The sequence below is a fragment of the Panthera onca genome, chromosome B3 (assembly GCF_046562875.1).
Source record: "Panthera onca isolate mPanOnc1 chromosome B3, mPanOnc1 haplotype 2, whole genome shotgun sequence".
Taxonomy (NCBI): Eukaryota; Metazoa; Chordata; class Mammalia; order Carnivora; family Felidae; genus Panthera; species Panthera onca.
The window spans coordinates 86240215-86252814 of NC_138344.1; the positions used below are offsets into that span (position 1 = coordinate 86240215).

The following is a 12600-nucleotide window of genomic DNA, read 5'->3' on the forward strand; positions in this document are numbered from 1 at the left end:
CCAAAACTGCCAACATTGTTTACCATGTTGAAAAATTAAAATTATCTTCATGAATAGTGCTCAAATGTTGGCACATGGCTAAATGAATCATCTTTGTCTTAAAGCAAAAAGGTTAGACTTTACCTATGTTTAAGAGTTAACTTTTCTTGAAATTCATCAGACAAGAAACAGAAAATGCTGTAAATTTTTAGCTTTTGTCTTGAACATCTGAAGTTCTTTTAGCTAGTAATTTTTTACTTAGAATTGTGTCTTTAATCCGAGGATCTCCCATCTCTTTGAAGCCAGTTAATTAAAACACATAGTCATCGTATAGAACTTTCACATTTGGGTAAAATGAGAACAACGGAATTGAATAACTTTTTTAATGTGACCTAAACAAGCATTTTCAAATACGAATGTGTATCCACTCTTAAGTTCCCGCTTTCCTATCTGTCTGTTAAAAGCTGAAAGTTGTGCCATCATGGTTAATGTTTTGACAGATTTTATCATAAACCTTGCTGTTGTAAATTTGCGTTGAGCCAAAATTTAACATGTTGTAAGCCCAGAAACAGTTTTTACTGTTAGTGACCAGAAAAGGAAATAAATCAATTATGCTCTTCTAAATGAGGGGAGTATAGAGTTTAACTCTTTAAAAGTTATACATTACTCAAAATATAGGAGTAATATTCATTTTGTATGTTCAAGGCCTCTCAACTGTCAATACAACATACATAAACACTTTTGTGACTATCACAAGGAAGAACATACCAAACGAAATATTATGTGGCTTGTATGTGCTCACTAAATTTTATAACCAAAATATTATCCCGAAGTTTTCATTAAAATGCCCATTGCCTTAGTATGTGGAATAAAAAATTTAGACCCTCAACATGTGATTGATTCAAACACTATAGGGTAATCCACTTTGTTTCCAGATAATTTATCAGAATGTTCTTTAGTTGGACCCCATTTTATTGTTTCTGTCATCTATTTTTTGATAACTACTTAGAGTATTCTATTACACATACCCCCAATCACTGCTATTTCTTAAAGCCTAAAGACCTAGATTTTTTTTCTCTCTCTAAAACATCTTTAATGACCATGACCATTAATATTTACTCATAAATGCATTTGTACACAGGCTTAACCATTGTACATGAGTGAAGGAAAAAAGGGTTGTTACCCAGTTCTTTACCCTAGAATAAATCAAATCAACAAATATTTATCGAATGTCTACTATGTGCAAATAGCCCTGGACTGGTCAGCTTTTAAAAGCCATCCAACTTTTCACATTGACAAATCAAAGCATTATTATTTCAAGCATTGCAGAAGCTGTCTCCATGTCCTTTAGGTGACAAAGCCTATGAGGACTCTGGATTACTTGGAATAAAGAAAGACAAGGAAGAGAAAGCTAAATAACAGACTGAAAAGAGGAGAAAAACTAACCTAAAATTCCACCGATGGATTACATCATGTATGTATATATATATATATACACGTATGTGTGTATGAGTTTATGTGCATGAGTATATTTTATGTATATGTGTGTATTTATATACACATATACACACTAAGAGAAGAATGAGTGAATTTGAGAAAAATAGACTTTGTTAAGGTGATAGAAGAATGAGCACTTACATTTGAGTTCAGAGCTTTGCTTTAAAAATAGGCTTAAATGTCTGGTTACTGTTCTATAATACTAAATCCTGTGGTATAATGAAACCAAAATACATCATAGTATAACAGAAAGATTACTCAACTTGGTGCCCCAAGTTCTAAAACCTAGCTTGCCCTAAAATCTATTAGAAGATGACCTCCTCAATCAATAAATCTATACTAGAAGTGACCTTTACATTATTATTATAGAAAACTGTTGCAGAGTCCTAAATAAGAAGTTAATCTGATCATAAATAAGACACTTAAATGCTCATTTTAAAGATTCTACTTAGTATTAGAAACTAAATAAAAACTAGGAGTAAGAGACAAAACTTAGATATTTTATTATATATTGTGCTATGCCATCATGCTACATATTATACTATGCTATATTATACTACATATTATTCTATAATTGTCTCTGCATTTCATTTTGTTAATCGGTAAAAGATAAATAACATATTATCTACCCACATCAAATAATGAACTGCATTTCCTTAGTGAGGTATAAAAGGGAGGCCAGTGATAATTTCCAGCTTTACCAAATAGAATTAGTCCTGGCTACTTTGCATAGTAGGTATGTATATATGTTGGCCATTGAAGATGCTGTCTCTGATAATCTCACAGAGGATGTCTGGTGTCAATTTTAAAATATTTGTTTAGAAGAACTAATGTTTTAATATTCATTTTTGCCTCCTATTGGTAGACTAAGTTTAATTTCCAATGAAAGTCAAAGCAGACTCTTTAAATAATCTTTTTAAGCAGCATTTATCTTTCCTGAAGTGCCTGAAATTAATTTCTCAGTTTTTGTGTAGGGAGAAAAAATGTTATAGCTCTATTATTCAAAGTTTATGTTCTGTTATAAAATTGTTGGTTATTAAAATCTCTTTGAAGCAAAATTAACTTCTCATATATCTCTTTAATTATTTGATACTTCATCTATCTAGTTGAAGTTTATTTTCGATGCATACTCTAATTGCTCTATAGTAAATTTTGGGTTTCTTCTCAGCTACTGTCTTTCTTTTCTTGTAAAACCATGCTGTTGACCTTTGTAAATACAGGAATCACTTTCAGTGTATTACTACACTGATTTGATCTCTTTCATTTATTTCCTTGGTATATTGTAATTAATGTCTTTGGATATATTCTAAATAAGATTTCACTTGGATGGTCCAGATCTAAATGCTAATGTTCATGAAGAAATATTATTTTTAGAGTTGTTTCTAATTTTCATTTCATTTTTCCCCTCCTTTGACCAGAATTCCCAATACTAAGACCCTCTCACCTAGGACCTACCCTGGATTCACCTGCCCCCTTGTGGTGTTCCTCTCTGAATAGTTAATTGATTTCTGAAATTGGACTTGAGGTTACATATCCTGAGAAGAGAAATCTCATTCCATTACTCTTTTCTAGCTGTGTAGGGTCAGAAAAGTTTTCTTCTCTTAGCCACTGGCTAACACAAAAAGAGAAAAGAAGTGTTGTGGGGGGGTTTTTTTATATTACATATTTTGGGGTTTTTTGTTTTAAATTCAGAGCACAAGAAGGAAATTGGGCAAGAAATAAGTAGATTGGAATAAATGATGAAAATCAATTTTGCCTAAAATCAATATTAGTGACCTGAAGATCGATAAGGTAAAGATATGTTTCAAAACTTATCATAAAGCAACTTAAAATCAAGTTCTTTCTATGTCCGTGTCTCCTTTTTCACTGAGTGGAGGAAGAAGGGAGAATGCTATCCTGTTTTATTTAAATGTTAAATAGATTTCATAAGCCTTTCATCAATGATGAATTCATAAATATAAAAAATAAATTAAACCTCATGTCCTGTGTAGTTAGATATGTCTGATATGATTGACGCGAATACATTTTTGTTTCCCTTTCCCAAAAAGGAATCCCTTCACATGCCTCAGGACCAATGTTTACCTCTTCAGTTGAAGTCAATAGAATTTGCACATGGAAGAGGGCTATATGGGGTCAGTGGGTAAATTACCTAGTCACAAATTCAGAGACATTTTGTAAGAATAAGGATTTAAGAATTAAGCAACTAGTTAATAAAGAATAATATCAAGATAAAAGAGAGGGAAAAGGAAAGAAAAATATTTACGTAATGAATTTGTCTTTCTTAACAGGAAGAGATGGATTAATAAATTATTATTAACAAGTACATTTTTAAAGATATCATTTTCTTTTAACTGTAAATATTTCTAGTAGGAAAGAGTTGTTTCTTTCTATGCTGATCTGCCTCCCACCCCCACTCCCCATCAAAGCTTGATTTGATTGAATAATAGTGATCCGTTGTGGCAGTTTAAACTTCACAGCGCCTCCCTTGAGATCTGGAAGGAACAGTACGCAGGCTTTAATAAAGCTATATGTAGTCCAACTGCCAAGTTTCTAGCACCCACCGCTCCTTTGCAGTTTCTCTTCTATTTGTAACAGTTGACCTACTAACAGGTTCCCAGAAACACAGGTTCAGATTTTGGCAGGCTTACCTCACCTCTTTGTCCTTCCAAAGTACATAAATGCTAAACTGTGTTCACAGTGAGGAAGGGAGAGTCATTCCAATGAGACTTTTAAAAATCAAGACCCTTTCTGCTCCCCACCAAGTTACTGCCATCCTCTCCAAAGGAATCAAGTTTTTGTCAGTGTGCCCTTGGCATAATTTCTTCAGCCTGGATTAAACACAGGTGACTGAGAGTCTACCTTATCTTCACAGGGCATTAGTCACTCTATAAAAGTTAAATTTATTATGAAATACTTTGTTTGTGTTAACATATATCTTCTCTGGGAAGTTGGAAACAAAGGCATGTCCTTTAAGACTCCATATGGGGAAAACACATCCTCCTTTGGAATTTAACCTTAATTTGAACCAAGATCTGTGAAAGAAAAGCACTTTAGTGTATTGTTCCCCTGCTCCACCCATCTATCCCTTATCTAAATGGGGTTACTGTTGCTTCGTGTTTTTTAACTCTTCTCGTTCCAAATCTTGCTTTCCTGAGTTTAAAATTTATCTCAGTAGAGAAGTGTATTAAAATAATTGTGGCAAACAGTTGTGCTTTGCTTTTAAGGATAAGTGATTTTATGTAACATGTTAATTCTGATCTTTAAAATTAAACGTATAGCCAGTTTATACTCACATACGTTGTTTTAGCAAATGGTGAATTTTAAAGAATATTTTATTCCCTAAAAGATTTATTTCCTAAAAATCCTCTCTAAGATTCTCTTACTGGCATTGTCATGTAGGCATAGTTTCTACTTGATTAGAAGTTAAAAACAATTAGAAGAAAGGTTTACATTAAGAATGATGATGAGGTATATTTGAAAGACCAATTTTCAAGACCTCTGATTTCCTTCAGTCTGTTTGCAAAATCTTTGTAATGCTTTCACTGCATCTCAGTCCATAGATGGCCCAATTTTCCAACATAAAAGCAAAAGCAAAGCCTTCATTGCAGCTACCCTCATCATAACAGACTACGTATTTATAAACATCAAGGAAACTATTTCCAAAAAACAATATTTAAGTTGACATTTAAAAAATACTGTGTGTGTGAAGGCTTAGTTTCTTTCATTTAATAACATCTACCAACAAACTTGTAATTATCCAAATGATTTTCCTTCATTGACTTATGTTACACTAAGGAAAAATCACAAACTAAATTTGAATATAAACTTAGATTTTTATTTATTAAAAGAACACAATTTTTAAATGGACACATACACAGACTCAGTGGGTTGAGCTTCCAACTCTTGACTTCAGCTCAGGTCATGATCCTAGAGTCGTGCCACAAGTCAGGCCCCACATTGAGCATGTAGCCTGCTTATGATTCTCTCTTCCTCTGACCTTCTCGCCCTCTTGTGCGGTCTTCTCTCTCTCTAGAATAAAATAAAATAAAATACAAATTGAAGCATCCTTACTGACCATGAACTGTATTACTAGACAAGACTTTGTTAGATGAACTTAGAAATAATTTAAAAATACCATAAATTCCATGGAAATTATTTATTTTTATTAATTTTTATTTACCTTCAGAACTCCAACACTAACTAGAACATATGGAACATAGAAGACACTTACAAGTATTTAATTCAAAATACTACTTACCTAAAGAAAGCACAATATGACAGAGCCACAAGAAGTATGGATAACAGACTGTAGCCACAGGTGAGGGTTAGGGGATAAGAGAATCAATTGTAAAACCTCTAAGCCTTATTAATATATTAATCATTTAATGACAACAGATAAGTTACAGTACAAGTGAAGGCGGAAGTAATGTTCTCAGAAGAAATGTTTCTATGCCAGTTATATTTGGAAGTCTTCAGTATTCTTCTAAAAGTATATCCTAATGAGAGGATTGAAAGAGATACTAGAGAGGGTTTTATTGTTTGTATTTATCAGTAATCCAGACAACACCATCCCAAGTGCTAAGGATACGAAGTTGACTGGAAATCACAGTCCAGAGGGAATGATGTAGCAGTAAATGACTATAATACAGTGTGGGAGATACCATAATAGAGGCAGGCTCAGAATACTTTAGCAAAACAGGTGAGAAGGCATCTTGCCTTGCTGATGAGATTAAGGAAGGCTTCCCAGAGGAGATGGTGTTTGGGTTAAGTGCCACTGGGACTAGTAATTAAGGAGTGCATGGTGATTTTAACCAGAGCAATTTCTACTCTAATAAGATACAAAATCCAAATTTCAGACAATTAGAAGTGAAGGAAACATATAGAAATGGAGACAGTGAGTGTAGACTGCTTTTCCCAGGAAACTGCCTTCTAACTCTCCTTACTTGCTGCCTCTGAATAGATTTAATAAAGAATTTACATATTGCACAACACAATTAAGTGCTGTTGCTAGTAATAGATTTTTTTCTGCGTGTTAGTGAATAAATCATATTCCATTTGTACAAGCTCAGTAACATGAACCTTCCAGCAAGAGCCTTATCGCTTGACACAGGATCAGAGCTACACCTTTCATTGTCAGTGTCTTTGATCCCCAAATCTTCTCTTCACCCTTTCTATTCTGGACCTTCACAGTCTCAGTTGCCAAGTATACCTGGATGAAACTTTCTCTTTCCTCCCTGTCTTCTTCCATCTTGCTCATAATTTCTCTTTGTACCTCTAACCATATATCCTCACGTGATCCAAATAGTTTAGTATCTATACTATTATAGATAGTAATATAGTATACTATATTACTATAGTAATAGTATATATTATAGTATATATATATATATATATATATATATATATAAAATATAGTGTGTATATATATATATAATAATATATAGATATAGTATAGTATATCTATAGTATATATAGATAGTAATATAGATATAGTATCTATACTATACTAGCATCTTTCTGATGCTAAGTATTACTTACTGAATACACTTCCAAATTTCTTAGAGCATTCAAGGCCCTCCAGACTTTTGTTCCAGACACCTTCTCAGCTTTATCTTCCTGTACCCTCCTCTTTCATACTTCAACTTCACCTTCCCCTGTATACACCCTAAACTGTCTGGCTTCCATTTCCTGACACTGTTAACCCCCACCTGGAAATGCCCCCTCCCTCCAATCTCATGTCTAAATCCTGTCTGACATTTATGGTCTTACTCACTTGTCATATTCCCTATAAATTCCTTTTTTGATCTTCCCAATAATACTTTTTTTCTCTTTTATTTTTTAAAATTTACATCCAGATTAGTTAGCATATAGTGCAACAATGATTTCAGGAGTAGATTCCTTAATGCCCCTTACCCATTTAGCCCATCCCCCCTCCCACACCCCCTCCAGCAACACTCAGTTTGTTCTCCATATTTATGAGTCTCTTCTGTTTTGTCCCCCTCCCTGTTTTTATGTTATTTTTGTTTCCCTTCCCTTATGTTCATCTGTTTTGTCTCTTAAAGTCCTCATATGAGTGAAGTCATATGATTTTTGTCTTTCTCTGACTAATTTCACTTAGCATAATACCCTCCAGTTCCATCCACGTAGTTGCAAATGGCAAGATTTCATTCTTTTTGATTGCCGAGTAATACTCCATTCTGTGTGTGTGTGTGTGTGTGTGTGTGTGTATGTATGTATGTATATATATATATATATATATATATATATATATATATATCCATTCATCCATCGATGGACATTTTTGGGCTCTTTCCATACTTTGGCTATTGTTGATAGTGCTGCTATAAACATGGGGGTGCATGTGTCCCTTTGAAACAGCACACCTGTATCCCTTGGATAAATGCCTAGTAGTGCAATTGCTGGTTCGTAGGGTAGTTCTATTTTTAGTTTTTTGAGGAACCTCCATACTGTTTTCCAGAGTGGCTGCACCAGTTTGCATTCCCACCAACAATGCAAAAGAGATCCTCTTTCTCCGCATCCTTGGCAACATCTGTTGCTGCCTGAGTTGTTCATGTTAGCCATTCTGACAGGTGTAAGGTGGTATCTCATTGTGGTTTTGATTTGTATTTCCCTGATGATGAGTGATGTTGAGCACTTTTTCATGTGTCGGCCATCTGGATGTCTTCTTTGGAGATGTGTCTATTCATGAAGACATGGCCCATTTCTTCACTGAATTATTTGTTTTTTGGGTGTTGAGTTTGATAAGTTCTTTATAGATTTTGGATACTAACCCTTTATCTGATATGTCATTTGCAAATATCTTCTCCCATTCTGTCGGTTGCCTTTTAGTTTAGCTGATGGTTTCCTTTGCTTGCAGAAGCTTTTTATTTTGATGAGGTCCCAGTAGTTCATTTTTGCTTTTGTTTCCCTTGCCTCCGGAGATGTGTTGAGTAAGAAGTTGCTGCAGCCAAGATCAAAGAGGTTTTTGCCTGCTTTCTCCTCCAGGATTTTGATGGCTTCCTGACTTACATTTAGGTCTTTCATCCATTTTAGTTTGTTTTTGTGTATGGTGTAAGAAAGTTGTCCAGGTTCATTCTTCTGCATGTCGCTGACCAGTTTTCCCAGCACCACTTGCTGAAGAGACTGTCTTTATTCCATTGGATATTCTTTCCTGCTTTGTCAAAGATTAGTTGGCCATACGTTTGTGGGTCCATATCTGGGTTCTCTATTCTGTTCCATTGATCTGAGTGTCTGTTCTTGTGCCAGTACCATACTGTCTTGATGATTACAGCTTTGTAGTATAGCTTGAAGTCTGGGATTGTGATGCCTCCCCAATATTACTTTTATTCTCCATCTCAGTTTTTTATGTGTCTCTATGCCATTCATTTATTCAGCAAAACTTTACTGAGTACCTACTATATGCCAGAAACCAAAATGACCATTTTCTACTTTTTTTTCCCACAGTTGAGTAACTATTTTATCTCACCACTCCTATCACGCTAAATCCTTTAAGATCAAGAATCATCTAATATAGCTCTGGAAGTATCTATTACAATGCTTTCCACTAGTAATTGTACAATAAGTGTGTTGATTTCATTAATTAATGAATAAATTAATCTCAAATGGAGGTCCATCCCCTGAAATTCAGTGAAACAAAGATAGCACTCAAATCTTTTATCCTCCCTGCCATGAAGTTCTCTCCTATCATTGTCTGCAAGAATACAGTTTGTCACTTCCTCAGTTTAACTGTCTTATGGCACTTAACAAAATGGTATTTGGCTTCCTTGTATTTGTTCTCTTAAACTCTTCCCTATCTTCAGCTCCATATATTCCACTGAAAGATGCCAAGAGTTGTAATATTAATCAAGTCCCTCCACTTTACCTCCATGACAACCTCACTTATGGTATGGAGACCATGCTACAACTTCCTTCTTAAAAGGGTCGTTCAACTCCAGTTTCCTTCTTTTGACCTATCCTACATAAGTTAGCTTTGAATTTAAACTCAGATTGTATTTCTTTTCAAATCTTTCCTCTTTCTGTAGCCATTACAAAAACTGTTTAATACTAACACACTTCCATTTCTTCCCTAATCTTCCATCTTCTTGCTATTTGGCAACAATCTTAGTTTAAAATGCGCTTCACTTCTAGAACATTCTACCTCTTCACTCTCATCAGCATAGTTTACTTACTGTATCACTCCAGCTATCTTTAACACAGCTTAAAACCTGTTTTTAAGGAAGTTTTTAAAAATTAACCTAGATTTGTGTGTCACTATATTTTCTATATATTGTTCAATCACTAAAGTAATTGAAACAAATTTTATTTATCCTTCTCTATAAGAGTCCTCTGCTAAAGACATTACCTAATCCAAATAGTGTAATATTCAATATAAATCCCATACACTGATCTGTATTTTAAATGTAAAGTTTTGCTTTTCATGATGGTGTTAATCTGTGGTTTTCTGCCCTTTAAGTAGAACAAATATAATAAATAGTGCCAAGATACTCAACTCTGCTAGAATTACAATATATAATCAAATGATCTTTATTGACTAATTAACCAAATACAGAAAAATTAATGCTAGCATAACATGACTTCAAACATATGCCAGTTCCTAAAATATGGGTAAGAGACTGAATGTGAGGCTTGAATGCAAGAATTACCAAGATTTGATGGTCAGCGACTAGGGTTTAGAATATAATAAGGAAAAGTCTTCTGCTTCCAACTATAACAGAGTTGCTAAAATCTGATTATTCACTCACCGAGAATAACTATAAAACTTGGACAAAATACTTTACTAAAAAGATAAAGAACTAAGAAGAGACTTTGTCAGTTCCATGATGCTGGGGAGACAAAAATTGGAGTGCAATTCTCACCAAAGAGCAGAGACTCAGCTTTGGGGTCAGACCTAGGGAAAGCTATTCCGTAGGAGTAAAGATACATTGTAAATAGAACAGCTTCAACTATATCAAGGTGATCTTCCCAAATTCACATACGCCTAAGATAGTCACCAATACAAGATGGAATTTGGAGGAAGGACGGGGAATTTGCCTGTGCTCTAGACCCTGCACTGAATGGGAGGCTGCCTGCACTGGAGGAGATGTCTGGGGCCTGCCTAAGACAAGATGGGAGCTGGAGAGCTGAGTAACCCTCCCTGACCCACTGTGAGCCTTGCATCTAATAGCAGGTAATAGCCATGTACTTCTGGGGGGAATAAAAATATAGAAATAGACTCTGTCTATGCTGCAGGCATTGATAGCCTGCTGAAATCTGAGGGTGGAACAGAGAAACTGAGAAAAGAAAGAAAGAAAAAAGGAAGGAAGGGAGGAAGGAAGGAAGGAAAAAGGAAAGAAAGAAAAGAAAAGAAAAGAAAAGAAAAGAAAAGAAAAAAGAAAAGAAAAAAAGAAAAAAACAGTTCCAGCTCTCTAGGCCTCACATTGAATACAAGTTGTGGCAATCCAGCCCGTCCCTGGAAAAACTTTAAATCTGTGGTACACTAAAGATAACTATAGCAATCACAAACCCAAGTTACCTCAAGTGCTTACTAAATTCACTCCAATGCCCACACTAATGGCCTGACAAAAGAGATATTCCCATTTTGGGCATGTACCTAAGTTTAAATTGCTCTTTTATATATCATATTTGACATTTAATTTACAAAAAAGAAAAAAAAACAAAAGACACATTGGAAAAGACACCAAGAGAACCATGTGAAAAGATAAAATAGTCAATAGAATCAGACCCAGAGATGACCCAGATGTTGGAATTCTCAAACTTTGATAAGAGAAGAATAAAAAGACATATTAATTTAAAAATAGTAACAATAAGGGGCGCCTGGGTGGCTCAGTCGGTTAAGCGTCCAACTTCGGCTCAGGTCACGATCTCGCGGTATGTGAGTTCAAGCCCCGCGTCAGGCTCTGTGCTGACTGCTCAGAGCCTGGAGCCTGTTTCAGATTCTGTGTCTCCCTCTCTCTCTGACCCTCCCCCGTTCATGCTCTGTCTCTCTCTGTCTCAAAAATAAATAAACGTTAAAAAAAATTAAAAAAAAATAGTAACAATAAGATTGTTAACTTCTCAGAATAATAGAAAATAGAATACAATGAAAAAAAATGAAATAAATTTAAAAAATAAAACTTCAAAGTGCTGAAAGTAAAAAATCAACAACCTAGAATTAAATGCCCAGGGGAAAATAAATGAGAGAATATCATAAGCAAAGCTCAACTAAAAGAAATCCTTTGGGGTGCCTGGGTGACCCAGTCACTTAAATATCCAACTCTTGGTTTTGGCTCAGGTTATGATCTCACAGTTTGTGGGTTCGAGCCCTGCATCAGGTTCCACACTTGCAGTGTGGAGCCTACATTCTCTCTCTCTCTCCTTCTCTCTCTCCTCTCTCTCTCTCTCTCTCAAAATAATATTTTGTTATATTGAGCAGTAATCTATCTTCTTGAATTTCAACCTCCTGACCCTAATTCTTCCCTCTACAATCACACACAAATAATTCTAATTTCTCTCACATATGCGTGAAATATTATAGTACCCTCCAATGTAACAGAAATGTTTTATTCCGTAGCCAAACATCCCCAATTTAAACCGTCCTTTGCAAGATGTGGTCCAGTACTTCTCTAACCCAGAATCTTCTAAATGTACCTCACTTTCTTGATATTTCTTAAATAGATCCCAACACATGAAACAGAGTCTTGTAGAAGCACCTGGGTGGCTAGGTTGGTTGAGTGCCCAAGTCTTGATTTCGTCTCAGGTCACGATCCCAGGGTTGTGGGACCAAGCCTCACACGGTCCACTCAGTGTGGAGCCTGCTTAATATTCACTTTCTCTCTCTCTCGCTCTCTCTCTCTCTCTCTCCCCCCCCCCTTTTTCCTCTCTCTCACTCTCCCTTTGCCCCTTCCCCCCGCTCACACACTCTGTCTTTAAAATAGTAATCCAAGGCATTCTTGCTTTCCCTACTCCATGTATGCAACAATGACATTTATCTTTTTTAAGGGGAGAAAATCATGCTATTTATTCTTATGTAATTCCTAATTTTATTTCTGTGAAAGCTCTGGCTTCAAGAGGTTACGATTTATTTTTGTTCACTTAAAGCTATTGCTCAGAAATATTAGGCTAGGA

The 12600-nt window shown here is 35.2% G+C and overlaps 1 protein-coding gene and 1 long non-coding RNA gene across 4 annotated transcripts in view; one reads left to right on the forward strand and one right to left on the reverse strand.

Moving 5' to 3' along the window:
* The window catches only part of LOC144616660 (uncharacterized), an 18350-nt gene continuing 5750 nt past the window's right edge, over nt 1–12600 (forward strand). The window contains exons 1-3 of one of the 2 annotated variants that reach the window (XR_013556130.2): nt 1–111; nt 1331–1453; nt 10480–10663. This is a non-coding gene — a long non-coding RNA (uncharacterized LOC144616660). The remainder of the gene's footprint in view (nt 112–1330; nt 1454–10479; nt 10664–12600) is intronic. The other variant, XR_013556129.2, reaches the window with a different exon arrangement.
* FOXA1 (forkhead box A1) overlaps nt 5311–12600 on the reverse strand; it is a 25925-nt gene continuing 18635 nt past the window's right edge. Inside the window, exon 3 of one of the 2 annotated variants that reach the window (XM_078448314.1) lies at nt 5311–5505. In XM_078448314.1, coding sequence (XP_078304440.1) covers nt 5396–5505 — 110 coding nt within the window. In that variant the 3' untranslated portion in view covers nt 5311–5395. The remainder of the gene's footprint in view (nt 5506–12600) is intronic. The other variant, XM_078448313.2, reaches the window with a different exon arrangement.